The 19,331-nt window shown below is 30.7% G+C and overlaps 1 protein-coding gene across 1 annotated transcript; it reads right to left on the bottom strand.

Moving 5' to 3' along the window:
- Positions 1 to 9,140: 9,140 nt before the first annotated feature.
- On the bottom strand, positions 9,141 to 18,875 carry LOC143084302 (uncharacterized). Its single transcript, XM_076260713.1, has 8 exons — positions 18,808 to 18,875; positions 16,910 to 17,076; positions 14,925 to 14,970; positions 13,928 to 14,164; positions 13,286 to 13,360; positions 12,028 to 12,156; positions 10,080 to 10,274; positions 9,141 to 9,194 (listed from the first exon to the last, which is right to left on the bottom strand). The coding sequence occupies exons 4-8, from the start codon at positions 14,162 to 14,164 to the stop codon at positions 9,141 to 9,143; spliced, it is 690 nt and encodes a 229-aa protein (XP_076116828.1). The 5' UTR covers positions 14,925 to 14,970; positions 16,910 to 17,076; positions 18,808 to 18,875.
- Positions 18,876 to 19,331: the final 456 nt, after the last annotated feature.

The raw sequence follows: 19,331 nt of genomic DNA, 5'->3' as shown, positions 1-19,331 counted from the left end.
TTTAGAGTGCCAGCATGTACTTTTTTATTCAAAATATTGAATCGTAAACAAAATTCAGTAGTTTTCATACCTCAGACTGACTCATATAATAAAATTATTTGTCCGCAACAACCAAAACTGACCATATAAGCATTCTGGTATTTAAATCTATATAGACGCATAGTAAATGAGTTATATTTTCATGTAAGAATTGATTGTATAATGAAAGAGATAGCAGTATTTGAGTATTATGACTAAAAAATTTTACTCGTATCCATTTAGAGTGTTAGCATGTCTTTTTTTTATTCAATATATTGAATCGTAAACAAATTTCAGTAGTTTTCATACCTCAGACTGACTCATATAATAAAATTATTTGTCCGCAACAACCAAAACTGACCATATCAGCATTTTATTATGTAAATCTATATATCTGCATAGTAAATGAGTTATATTTTCATGTAAGGATTAATTGTATAATGAAAAAGGTAGCAATATTTGAATATTATGACTAAAAAATTTTGTTCGCATCAATTTAGAGTGCCAGCATGTACTATTTTATTCAAAATATTGAATCGTAAACAAAATTCAGTAGTTTTCATACCTCAGACTGACTCATATAATAAAATTATTTGTCCGCAACAACCAAAACTGACCATATCAGCATTCTAGTATTTAAATCTATATAGCCGCATAGTAAATGAGTTATATTTTCATGTAAGAATTGATTGTATAATGAAAGAGATAGCAGTATTTGAGTATTATGACTAAAAATTTTTACTCATATCCATTTAGAGTGTTAGCATGTCTTTTTTTTATTCAATATATTGAATCGTAAACAAATTTCAGTAGTTTTCATACCTCAGACTGACTCATATAATAAAATTATTTGTCCGCGACAACCAAAACTGACCATATAAGCATTTTATTATGTAAATCTATATATCTGCAAAGTAAATGAGTTATATTTTCATGTAAGGATTAATTGTATAATGAAAAAGGTATCAATATTTGAATATTATGACTAAAAAATTTTGTTTGCATCAATTTAGAGTGCCAGCATGTCCTTTTTTTATTCAAAATATTGAATCGTAAACCAAATTCAGTAGTTTTCATACCTCAGACTGACTCATATAATAAAATTATTTGTCCGCAACAACCAAAACTGACCATATAAGCATTTTATTATGTAAATCTATATATCTGCATAGTAAATGAGTTATATTTTCATGTTAGGATTAATTGTATAATGAAAAAGGTAGCAATATTTGAATATTATGACTAAAAAATTTTGTTTGCATCAATTGAGAGTGCCAGCATGTCCTTTTTTTATTCAAAATATTGAATCGTAAACAAATTTCAGTAGTTTTCATATCTCAGACTGACTCATATAATAAAATTATTTGTCCGCAACAACCAAAACTGACTATATAAGCATTTAATTATGTAAATCTATATAAACGCATAGTAAATGAGTTATATTTTCATGTAAGGATTGATTGTATAAGAAAATAGGTAGCAATATTTGAATATTATGACTAAAAAATTTTGTTTGCATCAATTTAGAGTGCCAGCATGTACTTTTTTATTCAAAATATTGAATCATCAACAAAATTCAGTAGTTTTCATACCTCAGACTGACTCATAAAATAAAATTATTTGTTCGCAACAACCAAAACTGACCATATAAGCATTTTATTATGTAAATCTATATAGCGTCATAGTAAATGAGTTATATTTTCATGTAAGGATTGATTGTATAATAAAATAAGTAGCAATTTTTGAATATTATGACTAAAATATTTTGTTCGCATCAATTTAGGGTGCCAGCATGTCCCTTTTTTTTCAAAATTCTGAATCGTAAACAAAATTCAGTAGTTTTCATACCTCAGACTGACTCATATAATCATGATAATAAAAATTATGTGTCCACAACAACCAAAACTGACCATATAGGCATTCTAGTATTTAAATCTATATAGCCGCATAGTAAATGAGTTATATTTTCATGTAATGATTGATTGTATAATAAAATAGGTAGCAATATTTGAATATTATGAATAAAAATTTTTGTTCGCATCAATTTAGAGGGCCAGCATGTCCTTTTTTTATTCAAAATATTCAATCGTAAACAAAATTCAGTAGTTTTCATACCTCAGACTGACACATATAATAAAATTATTTGTTCGCAACAACCAAACTGACCATATAAGCATTCTATTATGTAAATCTATATAGCTGCATAGTAAATGAGTTATATTTTCATGTAAGGATTGATTGTATAATGAAAAAGGTAGCAATATTTGAATATTATGACTAACAAATTTTGTTCGCATCAATTTAGAGGGCCAGCATGTCCTTTTTTTATTCAAAATATTGAATTATAACCAAAATTCAGTAGTTTTCATACCTCAGACTGACTCATATAATAAAATTATTTGTCCGCAACAACCAAAACTGACCATATAAGCATTCTAGTATTTAAATCTATATAGCTGCATAGTAAATGAGTTATATTTTCATGTAATGATTGATTGTATAATAAAATAGGTAGCAATATTTGAATATTATGAATAAAAAAATTTGTTTGCATCAATTTAGAGGGCCAGCATGTCCTTTTTTTATTCAAAATATTGAATCATAAACAAAATTCAGTAGTTTTCATACCTCAGACTGACTCATATAATAAAATTATTTGTCCGCAACAACCAAAACTGACCATATAAGCATTTTATTATGTAAATCTATATAGCCTCATAGTAAATGAGTTATATTTTCATGTAAGGATTGATTGTATAATAAAATAGGTAGCAATATTTGAATATTATGACTAAAAAATTTTGTTCGCATCAATTTAGAGTGCCAGCATGTCCTTTTTTTATTCACAATATTGAATCATAAACAAAATTCAGTAGTTTTCATACCTCAGACTGACTCATATAATAAAATTATTTGTCCGCAACAACAAAAACTGACCATATAAGCATTTAATTATGTAAATCTATATAGCCGCATAGTAAATGAGTTATATTTTTATGTAAGGATTGATTGTATAAGAAAATAGGTAGCAATATTTGAATATTATGACTAAAAAATTTTGTTCGCATCAATTTAGAGGGCCAGAATGTCCTTTTTTTATTCAAAATATTTATTCATAAACAAAATTCAGTAGTTTTCATACCTCAGACTGACTCATATAATAAAATTATTTGTCCGCAACAACCAAAACTGACCATATAAGCATTCTATTATGTAAATCTATATAGCTGCATAGTACATGAGTTATATTTTCATGTAAGGATTGATTGTATAATGAAAAAGGTAGCAATATTTGAATATTATGACTAAAAAATTTTGTTTGCATCAATTTAGAGTGCCAGCATGTACTTTTTTTATTCAGTATATTGAATATTGAAACAAATTTCAGTAGTTTTCTAACCTCAGACTGACTCAAATTTTAACCAAAACAGACCATATTAGCACTATATATAGCTGCATAGTAAATTAGTTTATTATATCCATGTAAAGATAGCAATATTTGAACATTTAAATTGACGAGATGACCGGTACAAATGTACATACTTATATTACCCTTTATCGATATCCCTATCAATACACTGTACAATTTACGTCTTTTTTTTTTTGTATCATTTGTCAAAACAGAATCTTATCATGTAAATCCAAGGCAAACAAGGTGAATTTCGATTAAAAATAATGTATTAAATACCCCGAGTTATAGTAGGAATTCGAAGAGACAATTATGAATGGGGAACGAAACAATATAAACCATGATGTTTATATCCCATCATATTAAAATATTCTCCCGATGTCTCGGATAACCTTTCTTTTCGTATCGATATTTGCACATGTAACTTTTGGAAGAAAAATATAGAAAATCTGCCAATCAGTAAAGTTAATGGACTTAATGAAAGTGATTTTGTGTAATTTAATATTTCGAATTAAAAGAGTTTTTGAATTGTTCTGGTTTGAAACACATATACGTAAAATATTAAGACTAAAGGTCGTTTTTATAAAAATAAATGTGCAAATGAACTTGAAGTTTATTTCTAAATTTACCCAATCAGTTAACGCGAAAAGTAAACGTGCGTTTACTTTCAAGTGCACGTAAAAATATACTTGTAAAATCTGTACTAAACGCCCGTTTACCTTTAAGTGCACGTAAAACTAAATTTGAAGAATTCTGAAGTAAACGCCCGTTTACTACTGACTAAACGGACACATAGTAAACGCCCGTTTACTAAGGTAGACATTAGAAATTTCCATTTCAGCCACGTTAACGTAATTATAGTAAACGTGCGTTTACTAGTAAACGGGAGATTTGAAGTTAACTAACGAAATATGTGCACGCGGCGTTAACTTGCGTTTACTTTATGTAATGCTTGGTCTGCACCCAACTGTATGCAGAAAATGTTTCACATCAAACTTATATCAAATAAAAAATGGATATTTGTTCTTGGTTAACATTTTGTACACAAATTAATCTGTGAGTTTTCTCGTTCGAATTAGTTACATTTGTCATTTCGGGGCCTTTAATAGCTGACTATGCGCTATTGAATTTCCTAATTGTTAAAGGTTGTACTGTGACCTACAGTTGTTAATTTCTTTGTCTACTGTGGAGAATTGTCCTATTGCCAATCATACAGCATATTATTGTTCAATTTCTGATCATACTGACATAAATATTTTAATACATTTTGTCAGGTATAATTGATATCTCAATCATCGATATATGTATCCATTTTGTATGAATATATATTACCTGACAGTATGCCAACATCCATGACTATTTGTAATGTAATAATTAAACGATATGGCACCATACAACCTCTAATGTAATGTCTTCCTTCAATTTTTTTTTATTATCATGCGGATTAAAAGATGATTTCGCTATCTATTACATAAGTGAAAAAGGTTGAACTTTAACAACTTATAACAGGAGGTCCATAGAGAACGTGATAAATACAAGACTGTTTTTTTTGTTTGCTAACATACTTATATACAGAACTACAGAAAGATTATAACTTGATTTCAAACTATATCAACAGAAATGAAAAAAAAAACAACGTATGGTCAATAAAATTTAACTATTGAGTAGGAGGTTTAGGAAAACAAACTATATTTTCTATTTTGGTGAAACTGACTGACACATATCCTCAAAGTTGAGCAGTCCGACTTGTGTTACATTCGCCAGAAGTTTTGCCAACCTTTTCGCAGTATAAGATGTCATCACCGTATTGAGTGAAAATTGTTGTATCTACTGTTGAGTTTGTTATCATTTGTTCCTTTGTTTCTTTGGCTTTTTCATAAACTATAACACATATAAAATAATAAAAAAACAAAAAAACGAACAGTTGCACAAAGTCTCAAATATATGATGCTTACAAATACATGCACATAGGAACATTCTCATCCAGTTGTTGGTACTTATCGGTACATTAATGTAAGAAATAAAGACACTATCTCAGCCAATAAAAAGTAAAATCACAAAAATACTGAACTCAGAGGAAAATCAATTCGGAAAGTCCATAATCACATGGCAAAATAAAATAACAAAACGCAAAAAAAACGAATCGACAAGAACTGTCATATTCCTGACTTGGTACAGGCATTTTCAAATGTAGAAAATGGTGGATTGAACCCGGTTTTATACCTCTCACTTGTATGACAGTCGCATCAAATTCCATTATATTGTCACCGAAGCGTGAACAAAACAAACAGACACAATAGGTAAAAATGTAAAAAATAGGGGTACAGCAGTTAACATTGTGTTATCATCTTAATCACTACAAATACAACAAATTTAACGAATAAGCACAAAAAGGCATACATCAAATTAACATCCTCATTTTGATTATATTATACGATTTTATTTGTCTATGTAAAATGCACCCACCAAGGAAGGAGGGTTTTGAGTACTGGTGTAAAATTACGCGTTTGAAATTCGCACAGGAAGACATGAAATAATTTTGTCGTTTAAAGTATGACGGGATGCATAAATACAGTCACGCAAAATAGATATAACAAAAGCTGACGTAACAGTTAAAGTAATAATAATAAATAAAATAATAGTGTGGTTCAAAGTATGACGGGATACATAAGTACAGAGTCACGTCAAATGTATATCACAAAAAAAGTGGGTTAACAGTAAAAGTAATATTAATAAATAAAATAATTGTGTCATTCAAAGTATGACAAGATACATAGGTACAGAGTCACATCATAAAATAATTTTGGCGTTCAAAGTATGATGGGATACATAAGCACAGAGTTACGTCAAAAGGATATCTAAAAAAAACAGACTTAACAGTAAAAGTAATATTAATAAAGACAAATAAAAGAATAATATAACACGTTATTAAGATGATAAGCGACGCCAGTACGCAAAATATATACTCCAAGACCATCGTGTATTATTTGTGAAGTTGAAACGGAATGTTTATCAACAAGTTCTGGGTACCTTCCGATGAACTTTTTTAGATAAAGGACGAGACGTTCTTTGACATACCCCTGGTTCATCAACTTTCTGCCCAGACACTGGTGACGTTTTACAAAGTCTGAGTAGGAGCTGCAAGCTCTTGAATACCGAATAAGTTTGGAAATGTATATTCCATATGCAGGTGAAGTTGGTATATTGATACTAAGGTGGGACAACTAAGTGACATCACAATAATGCAAAATCTGTCAATTGTCTTCACAACATGTATCATTTGGTGAGAATAGGTCACATGACTACTTTCTTGTTTGTCATTACTTTCTTGTTCTACCGTGATATGTCCAAACATATTTACGATTAGTCTATATGAGAAAGAAGTTCAACAATGGCATAACCAATAATAAATCGATATACTAACTATCGTCATAACTGTTCTCAGAACACTAGATATGCATAAGTACGAATATGCTCACCTGACTACTCGCCGGAACTGATTCCGCAACAACTGTTATCACAACGACAAATGTCAGAAAAAAGTGCAGCTTCATTGAATAAGGGTATGTTTCAACAGTATATATTTCTGATAATTTTCCATCGTATTTGTTTTGTAATTGATAATTCATAAGGTGCAGATGAACAATAAGTCCGAAAAATTTGTTTTGCGTTATTTGTGAAAACTGTTTTCAGAATTGAAATCGCATTGTTCATTGTATTCGACGAAAAGCTTCATTTCATTCATATCTATTCATATCTATTAATTATGTATTCATATTAACTACAGTTTGAATCCGTGTTCAACAGTCATATCGTATAAAATAGTGAAGCGTGTGACTGATAATTTGATATATTGTTTTTTTGTAATTACGAAAAATTTTCTTAATGTCCTGATAAAATATCATGTTTTATTGAAATATCAATGACATTAAAAGCACAACTATGAAGCTGACTATAACTATCTGAGTCTACACCCCACTCAAATGAATTACCTATAATGGCTAAGGGTATACTAGGAGGGTTAAGATCTTACAAAACCAGCCAAATATAAGGATCAGGACAATGAACACGACGCTTTATTAATCTATGCGTTCGAAACACTCTGCTGGATTTAACATCACCAGGAACTGTCAAAGCCGAACATTTGTCAATCAATGGTGGAACGGTCAACGGTTAAACGTACTTAATGACCAAAAATATAAAAAAATAAGGAAATCCATCTAAGGTCAGCTTTGCCTGTATTTTTTTTGTTTCCAAAACGGAAAAAAATAACTGTTTTTGGTTGACAAGAAACTCATCCTCAGCGCTTTCCGTGTGTTTTTTTTGGTATTTTTGTTAAATCTACAATGTAATAGGTAGAATTATATTTAAACAATTTTTGGATTCGACAAAATACTAATAACTTACATTTGTAGGTAAAGAATGTTTAGACTTGGTCTCATAATCAATTTATTGATACATTAATGATTTCTATTCTCATACTAGCACTGCACAACCGACTTCAAATTAACATTACATAAACAAATTCCAAGCTATAAACACATAAGGAATATTGCGACTCTTCCACACTTTCACAGCAACTTAATAAAAAAAAAAAGAATATCCTAAATACAAAATTGTCAGCAACTAATTAATCAGTGTTTAGTTTCTCCGTTCGAATGTGTTTTGTTCTTTAGCAAGTATGCCTCATCATTGTCATAAGTAATTTTACACCTTTTAAGTCCTTCAACAGTCGTTTGTGTATAAATCATTGTCAATAAGTTAATTTTTGCAGTTTGTAGTTCTCGTCCATATTAAAAAGCATCTGCATTAAGTAAATTGTTCTGAACTAAATAATATCATCTTTGTACAAAATTCGGACTTGCGTTTCCCGTTATTTCATTTAATTCAACATTGTCTTCATCCGATCTATACGTACCGCATTATCTTCCTTGGTAAGACTGACTGCATTGCATACGGTTGCAGCTATCACACCAATCTTAGGAAAGTTGAATAAAAGAAACAAATTTAAAATAAATCTAATTCAAAACAATTGTTGAAGATAACCACTATAAATTGTAATTAACTGTTATGTGTCTGTTGTCGTTTTTAAAAAAATTGTAATCATAGCGTTGCTATTTTCGACTTGTATGGTTGAATATGCTGTTGGTACTTGTTTAGCTTTATAAATATTTTGATAGCGTCACTGATGAGTAAAAAATGTAACAAATTTAAAAGTGAAACTTTAAGACATATATTAGAATAACAGATATAGAATAATAATCTGCATGGTTATACACATTTCTGTCCATTTCTCGAAGATCTTCTCTTAAACAATGAATACTATTTAAAAAGAAACTATTACAAGTCTTACCTCAGCCAAAGCGTTGATTCCCATGAATACAAAGAATATAAGACTGTATAAATCTAATCGGTTTACTATTACTTTATCACATCCCTATTGTAGCAAAATTATATATTTTAGAATATGCATACAGTATGTACAGTTGTTGTCTTTTGATTATGTAATTTATACGTGTTTCTCGTTTTTCGATTTTTATATAGACTAGACCGTTGGTTTTCCTGTTTGAATGGTTTTACACTAGTAATTTAGGGGCTCTTTATGGCTTGTTGTTCGTTGTGAGCCAAGTCTCAGTGTTGAAGGCCGTTCATTGACCTATAATTGTTTACTTTTATAAATTGTTATTTGGATGGAGAGTTGTCTCATTGGTACTCACATAATACCTTCATATATCTCTATATCTAATAATTTTAGTACATTATAGAACTAAATTATATATCAAATAAACTCAGCACAGATACCAGGACTAAATTTAGTATATACGCCAGACGCACGTTTCGTCTTCAAAAGACTCATCAGTGACGCTCAATTCAAAAATGTTAAAAAGCCCAAATAAAGTACGAAGTTGAAGAGCATTGAGGACCAAAATTCTTAAAAGTTTTGCCAAATACAGCTAAGGTAATCTATGCCTGAGGTAGAAAAGCCTTATTTTTTCAAAAAATTCAAAAATTTCTGAACAGTAAATTTATAAATATAACCATATCAATAACAATTCCTGTCAGCACAAAAAGTGTAAAAACCTTCAGTTTGCAAGACTTTATAGGTATGATTTCAAGTAATTTAGGGGAATTTGTGGTACTCCAAATTTGTATCATGCTTCAAATTAAATGCAAATGCTGTAATAGAAGACCCATCATATTGACGGCGATAAATTCTGCTAATTTCGATAAACATTCATAATTGTCAAATTTCGAAAGATAGGTCGGACCAAACAAAGACCAATTTTCGAAAAATGATGATTTTACATGTTTTGAAAAATCATATAATATAACTAAGAAGATGTGGTATGATTGCATGTGAGACAACTATCCACAAAAGACCAAAATGACACGTACATTAACTACTATAGGTCACTGTACGACCGTCAACAATGAGCAAAGCCCTTACCGCATAAAATGGCAATTTCTTATATGACAATCAAGACAATTAAATCATTACAGCGAAAATCCTCCATACAATAACACATAAAATGATCGACTAACATACTAAACTAAACGCCACATGTCTTCGAATAAGAGTTTCAAAGTATTTGTCATTTTTATTTTTTTCACATCATTTGACCAATATAGTTTTACATACAGAAAAACTTACCTCACTATGATAATAGCCATTTAATAGATTATATGTGCAGTCCGTATCGTATTGACTGGCATATGGATACACTTCTGTCTGAGATTTACAACACTGCACTGGAATACGCTGTGATGTCGAATCACGCCGGTTACCATACCAATATGAATCAGTGAATGAATTTGTTATGTTAATTCCAACGCCACAGCATTCAGCCTATAATAATAAAAAAATACACTCATTATTTTTATTTTTCATTTCTTTAAAAAGTCTTTATTAATTTTAGTACAACTGACATGCACATATGACATACAAAACCTAAGACAAAAAAAAATCTATTTACAAGACAAAACTCCTTTCACCTACACCTCTACAAATTGAAGAGTAAACGAAAACAAACCCAAACAATTCAATACAACACAGACTAATGATCAATTAGTTTACAGAATAACAAGGAAACTACAAGTAAATGAATAACAGCTATTTTTTTGTGCATTTCGTTTTACAATAAATACAAAGAAAACAAATCCACATTCACTTTTCTCAAAACGTTACTTACAGTGTAGTTTACACCTCTTATGAAAAAAAAGTATATCGGCATTATATAAATGTTTTATAGCTGTAACTGAAAAAAACTGCCAATACTCCCTTCATCTTTAGGTTCCGCTATACAGACGATGTTCTTTCACTGAATAATACAAAATTTGGTGACTATGTTGAACGAATCAATCCCATCGAATACAGTTGCGTCTACCTTATATTTTGACTTTCATCTAAAAATTGACAATGAGGATTGGCTGAAAACAAAACTTTACGATAAAAGAGATGATTTCACCTTCCCAATTGTGAACTATCTATTTTCATGTACAATCAGCAACATAGTTCAACAGCGCCTGCATACGGAGTATATAATCTCCTAATTGATACGATATCATATCATGATTACCTAGATAGAGGATTGCTACTCACTAGGAAGCTATTAAATCATGAGTTCCAAATGGTGCAGTTGAAATAATCACTTCGTAAATTTTATGGACGCCATCACGAGCTGGTTGACCGTTATTGAATAACCGTTTCACATATGATGTCGGATATGCCCCTTATGTCGTGAATACAATACCCTTCCCTTTTCAGGAATGTGACCTACCGAATTAGACCATTGTCCGGATTTGTAATAACATAAGCAACACGAAGGGTGCCATATTTGGAGCAGGATCTGCTTACCCCTCCGGAGCACCTGAGATCACCCCAGTTTTTGGTGAGGTTTGTGTTGCTAAGTCTTTAGTTTTCGATGTTGTGTCTTGTGTACTATTATTTGTCTGTTTGTCTTTTTATTTTAAGCCCAAGTGTGTCAGTATATGTCCAATCTATGAATTTTACTGTCCCTCTGATATCTGTCGGCTCTGTTTTAAATGATCTTGTTTGCTTTATTTTCTGTTGTATTGTGATGATTGATTGATTGTATTCTTACATGTAGCGATGTTTACTCATTTTTTTTTTATTTATATCAAAACTTGTGTCCTATAAATTATCGATACGAAAACTATTGTCGTCATATTCTTTTTTGTCATCGGTAGACTCGGAACATTATCATGACGAACTATGTGAACCAATGGAGATAAACTAATCAAAAACTGTACAGTAATATTGATAAAGCTACGTTCACAATTTTGAATTGTATGACGTAACGGGTAACGAGGAAGGGAAAGGGGAAGGACGCAAACAGGGAAAGTTACTCTGACCAAGGCCTGTGAAACAAAAAAGCAGAACCAGAATCATAGCACTAACAGGAAGTCGTCAGGTAATACTCGATAGCTAAAAATTCACAAAAGCGAGTGTTGTCATTTTTATCGAAGGACTTGTATTAAAAGTAGTTACTTAAATGATTAGATAATGTTCATTAAAATAATTAAGTACATGACTATTTGGTGGTAAATGTATTGACTCTCGAAGAACACAAATCACTAACTTTTACAAATAGTGTATTCCAAGATAGAGATGTTTCCCTGTTGAAGTATCCAGATGCATGTGAATGTTGGTAAGTAGATGTATTGTTTATTAATTCAGTACTAATAAGTTCTTCTAATTCTGTGTCTGCCTGTAAAAGCGAACATTATTAAAGAATGATAATGATATACAAATTATTTTCTAAATTATTATTTTCTTATTTTAATCATTAACACAAAACCGTTCATTCGTGTCGGATTCACCATGTATCCTTTGTGATTTTCACTTTGAGGAGAAGGACGTAAGAAATTAAATCGTGCAAGTGTCTGCAGTTTTATAAAAATATGTCATGATGGGCGTTTTACACAATTAACTCGCTTGATGTACAATTTTTAGGATGTAATGCACACATAAATGTTTTGGCATCAAACGTAAGAAATCTCTAAACGATTAACTGAACATATAACAAAATTTCAATCATTAGACTATTGTAATTACAAAAACAACGGTTTAACCCAGAACGTTGCAATTGTAGCAATCAAGTGGAAGTTTTAAGTTGTAAATAAAGGCAACAGTAGTATACCGCTGTTCAAAACTCATAAATCCATGGACAAAAAACAAAATCGGGGTAACAAACTAAAACCGAGGGAAACGCATTAAAAATAAGATGATAACAACGACACAACACTAAAATGTAACACACACAGAAATGGACCAAGCATCAAACAAATATTTTTACTTTACTAGTTTTCGAAATAAAGGGAATCAATCAAACCTAAAGTGTCCCTATTCTTTTGTTCAAATTATTTCGGTTTCAGGAATTTGAGAAGAGAGTAATTTTATCTAGTGTGTCATATTCCAGATTGTGATATATAAACTGCTTGGGGAGACGACTGGCTTGTGATGCATGCATAGCAGACAGTGATGATTATGTTTACGCAGCCGGTCTCGTTCCATTTGGAAATTAAATGATTCCCTTGTTTCATGTTTGTAACCATGAATTGTTTTTGTAGTTCAATTTGAAGATTTGAAATCGCAAAATGCGGCTGCGGCGATGATTCATATTTGTTACATGGAATTATTGTTTACGTTTAGAAATTTAATATTGGCATTGTTATTTGGATGGAGAGTTGTCCCATTGGCACTCACACCACATCTTCCTATATCTATTTCAATTTAGCATTAAACAATGCTTCTTTAGTTCTGAAGTAAACACTTTTTTATATTGTAATGACATATCAGTATTATGATAACTAATCGACTCGTGACTGTATACTTACAGTTGCTATAAATTTTCCCCACAAATCTATTTGCACTAGGGTTGCCACTGTTATTATACTCCATAATCCTACACTCTGCAAAAACATATCGTATTTTTACTTTCTGTTTTCAATCGACTTATTCAATAACATTTATGTCTACTACTAAATTTGCTTTAACCATATATGTTTGTAACTGCATGAAAAAAACGTCGACTTAGGATAATCTAGGATACCAACAAACGAATTGATACATTCACGGGTTACGAACATCATTTTTCTCGACTAAGCCATAAGCATTGTTCATGTTATTAGTATAACTATTTAAAAATAAATGTCGAACTTTGATATGTCTTTGCCAACGTATTTTTGTCCGTAGTATCATACCGAATTCAAACCGATTAGCCACTAAGTAGAAAAAGTTATATAAACATCAAAAGAAAACATTGGTAATTATGTTTTTAACTCTGAATTAGCACTCATGAAACTATATATATCCCTTGAGTCATGGTGTGTTTTTTAAAACAACCCTAATATTGTTTCATTATTGTATATTATGCGTTTATCAGTTATGTATATGGTTTATGTGTGATTATTTGTTTCCAGTTTTTTAAAGTTTTTTTAAAGATAATTTCAAAGTATGTTGGCTTTACTTGCACTTACAATAAGCAGTAACATTTTTTTCCATTTCAGTGTAGCAATGGAAAAAACTGAAAATATTATGACAGCAATTGATGTGGAGGAAAAAGTTACAACAACGATTGAAAAAATGTTGAGTGCTCTGGTAAACGTGTGGTCTGCTATTCTGAACTTCGACAGCAATGCCGCTATATCTGAGTTTCCAAACACAGAATCGTATCTACTATTAATTGCTAATCCGAGTGTTCCAATGTTGCACATCTGGAATAATACATACATCTTCATTAAGATAGATAATTAGAAAATAAATATATAGAAGGCCGAATAAAGAAAAACAATAAGATTATATCCAAAAAAAAAAAAAATTTTTGATTTAACTGCACGTTTGTAAGAAAAAAGATATAATGCACGTCACATTTTTAAGATTAAGTTGAAGATGTTTTCGGATTAACTATCACATCTTTCCCAAATGGTCTGTTTTAAGTTGTTTGCTTGCTTAATAGCAGAAATACGAAATCAAATCTCGATGAAATGTGTTCGTTCGCCGTAAACATTGGTTTTCCAAAAAAAAAAAACCCCGGATCATAATTTATACAGTTATTCCTAAAATTCGTATGCTTAACATCTTTATTGTTATTTTCATAAGACTAAGCAACTCATTTAACATTGAATATAATTCAAATATTAGAATGCAATTCAACAGTTGACATTCAGCTGCAATACCAATGAATCTCATTATTATTGAAGCTGCTTTTAATACGACGAATATACGTAGCAAAATGATTACTAATCGTTTATAAAAGTATCTTCATCAAGCATGCATGTACTGTTTTCAATAACTAAAATACAAATAAGTGAGCGAACAATGAAAATGAGCAACATTACGTGTGCTTACATGATCCGAAAGTTTTGCTTTAAGGTAATGAGAAAAAAGTTATTTGCAACAAGTTAGATAAAATTCAGTGTTAGGAAACATCTTAAATGTGGTTTTCTCAGTGTTTGAGTTTACCGAAATACTTACCGCCAAAATCCCGAGAAAGATGAAATGCAGTACTGATATTTTCGATCTAAAAATATAATGCATATTATGATGCAATAAAATCATTTAATATTGGGTTGTCATGGCATAGTGGGTGTTCTTGTTTGTTTTATCTAGTTTTAGCCATTTACCTCTACTGATACTTTATACATAGAAGTAGATGTGGTTGGATTGCAATGACACAACTCTCTTTCCAAGTATCAATTTATATTTCATTTTACCAAGAATTAAATTCTCTACTCCAGACATGCGTTTTTTTTCTTCTATACGACACTCATCGGTGACGCTTGAAAAAAATCCAATAACAACGGCCACAAATGTACAGAGTTGAAGAGAATAGTTTATCCAAAATTCCGAAATTTGCTAACAAATACAGCTTAGTATATATATCTAATGGGTAACATATCCTTAATTTATCGAAACATTTAAGTTTGAAACTGTCGTTAATTAAATTGAAGTAAATAAGACTTACTTAGAAAGTGGATGTTGCTTTTAAGGCGAAAACACATTGTTTATATGATAGGGAACACACACAAAAATAGTCGTTTAAAATATGTTGCTTAATTAAGATTGAAGACGCCATGATGTCACACATAACAATCATGGCGGAAGCTCCGCAGCAGACGAACATAAATGTGCGTGTTTATCAGAAGGAGATATCAAGAATGTTAAATGCAGACGCTGAGAATACAAAACAGCTAACGCAACAAGCTATAAAGTTGGTCAAAGAATATTACTTGTTGCCATAACAGGATAATTATCTTAAACAATAGAAATTAGGAATTCTGAAAAAGAAAATTAAGTGCCATTTTTTAATATATTATTTACATATATCATGTATATTATATAAAAAAAGGACTTTAACTCAGTCAGTACGTCGTCATCGGTCAATATAATCTGAACAGGTCCATATACAACGTGTTGACCTAGTCAAAAGTCCACAATTGATTAGTATTTGAATCCCAATCTATTTTAGTTTAAAAAAAAATCTTTATAAGAAACCACTATAAAATATATATTTTAATAATGCTAACTTCGTAAGTTGCAAATTATTAAAAACAGATACTGTTGATAACAATTTACATCACTGGGTCGATGCTATTGCTGGTGGACGTTTCGTCCCCGAGGGTATCACCAGCCCAGTAGTCAGCACTTCGGTGTTGACTTGAATATCAATTATGTGGTAATTTTTATAAATTTCCTGTTTACCAAACTTTGAATTTTTCGAAAAACTAAGGATTTTCTTATCCCAGGCATAGATTACCTTTAGTTAGCTGTATTTGGCACAACTTTTTGGAATTTTGGATCCTCAATGCTCTTCAACTTTGTATTTGTTTGGTTTATTACTATTTTGATATGAACGTCACTTATGAGTCTTATGTAGACGAAACGCGCGTCTGGCGTACTAAATTATAATCCTGGTACCTTTGATAACAATTTACACCACTGGGTCGATGCCTCTGCTGGTGGACGCTTCGTCCTCGAGGGTATCACCAGCCTAGTAGTCAGCACTTCGGTGTTGACATAAATATCAATTATGTGGTCATTTTTATAAATTTCCTGTTTACCAAACTTTGAATTTTTCGAAAACTAAGGATTTTCTTATCCCAGGCATAGATTACCTTAGCCGTATTTGGCACAACTTTTTGGAATTTTGGATCCTCAATGCTCTTCAACTTTGTATTTGTTTGGTTTATTACTATTTTGATATGAGCGTCACTGATGAGTCTTATGTAGACGAAACGCGCGTCTTGCGTACTAAATTATAATCCTGGTACCTTTGATAACAATCATCAACATTTGTATCCTTTATTCTAACAAAATAGGATGCCAACAACTGCCTTAATTAGAAAATAAAAAAAAAATGACTTTTTAAGTTGTATTTTGATAAATCAGGATTTGTCACATATTAGACGTTGTGTCAAATAATGTAAATGGGAAAAATAGCAAACGCTTTAAACAACAACCTTTTCCAGTTACTAATGAAGAAAGACTTTATCCCTCGAAATACTGCTCTAAAAATTATTGTCTTTGAGTGAAGCACAGTATGTGAGTCCTCTGGGATTCCATTATCGAGTGTATTTGATGATCTGATCTGTGAATATTCTTTGTTTGTAAATATGAGTCCTACAATCTGCAAAATTCAAATTATACTGAAAATTATTAAAAAATTATACTGTTAAAAATCGTATAAAGCTCTTTTTTCTTCAAATGTTGGAAAAAGGAAAAGTTTCCTATAGACCGCTTGAAATTATAAATTAAAAATGATAGGCAAAAATATATATAACATTACTACTATCGTTAGAGTTCAATTAAACCAAATGTGTGCACAGTTTCAGATGTTAAGAAAAGATCTTATTATACTGAATAAATATTATGTAGTTTGTTTAGAATTCCTTTCAATTGTCTGGCTTATCCACTGCGAACTTTTTAGTACTGTTCAGACAATTCGCTGACAGTCTTATATATCTGTTCAGTCTATACTTATACTATACCACTGTCCCAGGTCAGGGGGAGGGTTGGGATCCCGCTAACATGTTTAACCCCGCCACATTATTTATGTATGTGCCTGTCCCAAGCCAGGAGCCTGTAATTTAGTGGTTGTCGTTTGTATATGTGTTACTTATTTGTTTTTCGTTCATTTTTTTACATAAATAAGGCCTTAGTTTTCTCGCTTGAATTGTTTTACATTGTCTTATTGGGGCCTTTTATAGCTGACTATATGCGGTATGGGCTTTGCTCATTGTTGAAGACCGTATGGTGACATATAATTGTTAATGTTTGTGTCATTTTGGTCTTTTGTGGATAGTTGTCTCATTGGCAATCATACCACATCTTCTTTTTTATATTATATTATTTAGATGCTGTCCAAGACTTAAATCTGTATACTAGTGACATATTATACATGTTACACTAAACAAAATATTTATTATAGCGAAGTCTGCTTTCAACAAAAAAAATTTCAAGGCAACTGTGTGGACGACATGTATTTTTGGTAAAATCTTTGAAAGGTATGTTCTAGTCATAGGAATTAAGAAAACATTTTTTAACTTTCACAACTTGATATATTTAAAAGAAATACAGTTGTTCGCCGACTTAATGTATACCCAAATTAATATAGTTATATTACTATGTGTTAACCTTCTCAAAGGCAAGAACAAATACTATTTTGTCAAGTTATCTGATTTCACTTTCATATATCTGACTGTATACATGACAGATATATAATATAATCTAATTAAAATCCATATTCAAAGGTGAATGCTTATTTGATTTGAACAATCATTTTGTACCTTAGAGTTTTCTTTTACACTTTGAAAATACAACAGAAAATGTATTCAATCAGATGTTCTATGCAAATTACCAAATAGTATTCATATAATAAGAATGTATCAATGTCGTCAAAGTTTGTACTTGAAAAAAACAGGGTCAGTACGACTGTGATTTAATGGTGTAATGTTTCATATTTGATTAGTTTAAGGAGGTACCTAACACTACAGGGAGATAACTCTGTAAAATCAGCTAAACGTTTTGATTACGTTTTGTGGTTAACGGAATATTAAGCTTCTTAATGATCAAAATTAGTGTTTGTCAAACTGCTATATAACCAGTGAAATTTTTTCTGATCAATTGGTTGGTTCAAATATTTTGAAATTTTTATATTTTTGTCAAAGGGTCAAAGTAAATACTTTGTCAAAATTTTATGAAAATTAAACGAGCCAAATTTATTTTAGTGAAAGTGTTGGATACCACCTTAAATAATGAAATAATGATATCTATTTCTATTCATAACATTGCCTTATTGTTGATATGAATCGACACCGTTAACTGTTAAGTTTGGCATTTTGAATCCTTTAAAAAATACCTCAAGCAATATTTGCAGCAAAACTATTGCAAGAAACCAACCGCAGAATTGTCTTGTTTTAAGTATTATTTTTTTCACTGCATGTCTGAAATGAAAAAAACAAGTTGAAAAAAACAGACATACAATCTTGGTTTATGTTTTATGGTTTATTTAAACGATTCAGAAAAAAAAACAATTTATTTTGTATAATGTACAATCATCATCGTTGCTTGTATACTCGTTTTTTTATAGGAGATCCTTCAACTTGAACTTAAGTCAATTATGTTTATTGTTGTAAAGTAGAGGTCGGTCATTCAAAAACGTATCATGCATCTGCAGATATACCAATAACAATGATGTGATCCCTAGCTTAAGACTTTTATACGTTTTCCCTGTATCCCTTTAGTATTTTTCGCCCTTCTGTTCTAACATATGAATCAGCTACACAATCCAATTATTAGAAATAAATCAGTTACCCATCTGCATTATTGAAAGTATATACAATTTAAGCTGTAAATCACATAATGCTTATTGGTAAATCTGCA

This window comes from Mytilus galloprovincialis, chromosome 7 (genome assembly GCF_965363235.1).
Source record: "Mytilus galloprovincialis chromosome 7, xbMytGall1.hap1.1, whole genome shotgun sequence".
Classification (NCBI taxonomy): Eukaryota; Metazoa; Mollusca; class Bivalvia; order Mytilida; family Mytilidae; genus Mytilus; species Mytilus galloprovincialis.
Note: the sequence above shows the minus strand (reverse complement) of the source record. Positions and strands in the feature narration are given on the sequence as shown.

Excerpts from the sequence above, each read along its gene's own strand:
- LOC143084302 (XM_076260713.1), bottom strand. The coding sequence starts at position 14,164 with ATGTGCAACATTGGAACACTCGGATTAGCAATTAATAGTAGATACGAT. Across the intron at positions 12,157-13,285 it reads GGGGAAAATTTATAGCAACT|GCAGACACAGAATTAGAAGA; the intron begins GTAAGTATACAG and ends TCGCTTTTACAG. Across the intron at positions 9,195-10,079 it reads ATGGCTATTATCATAGTGAG|TTCTATAATGTACTAAAATT; the intron begins GTAAGTTTTTCT and ends TATATAATTTAG.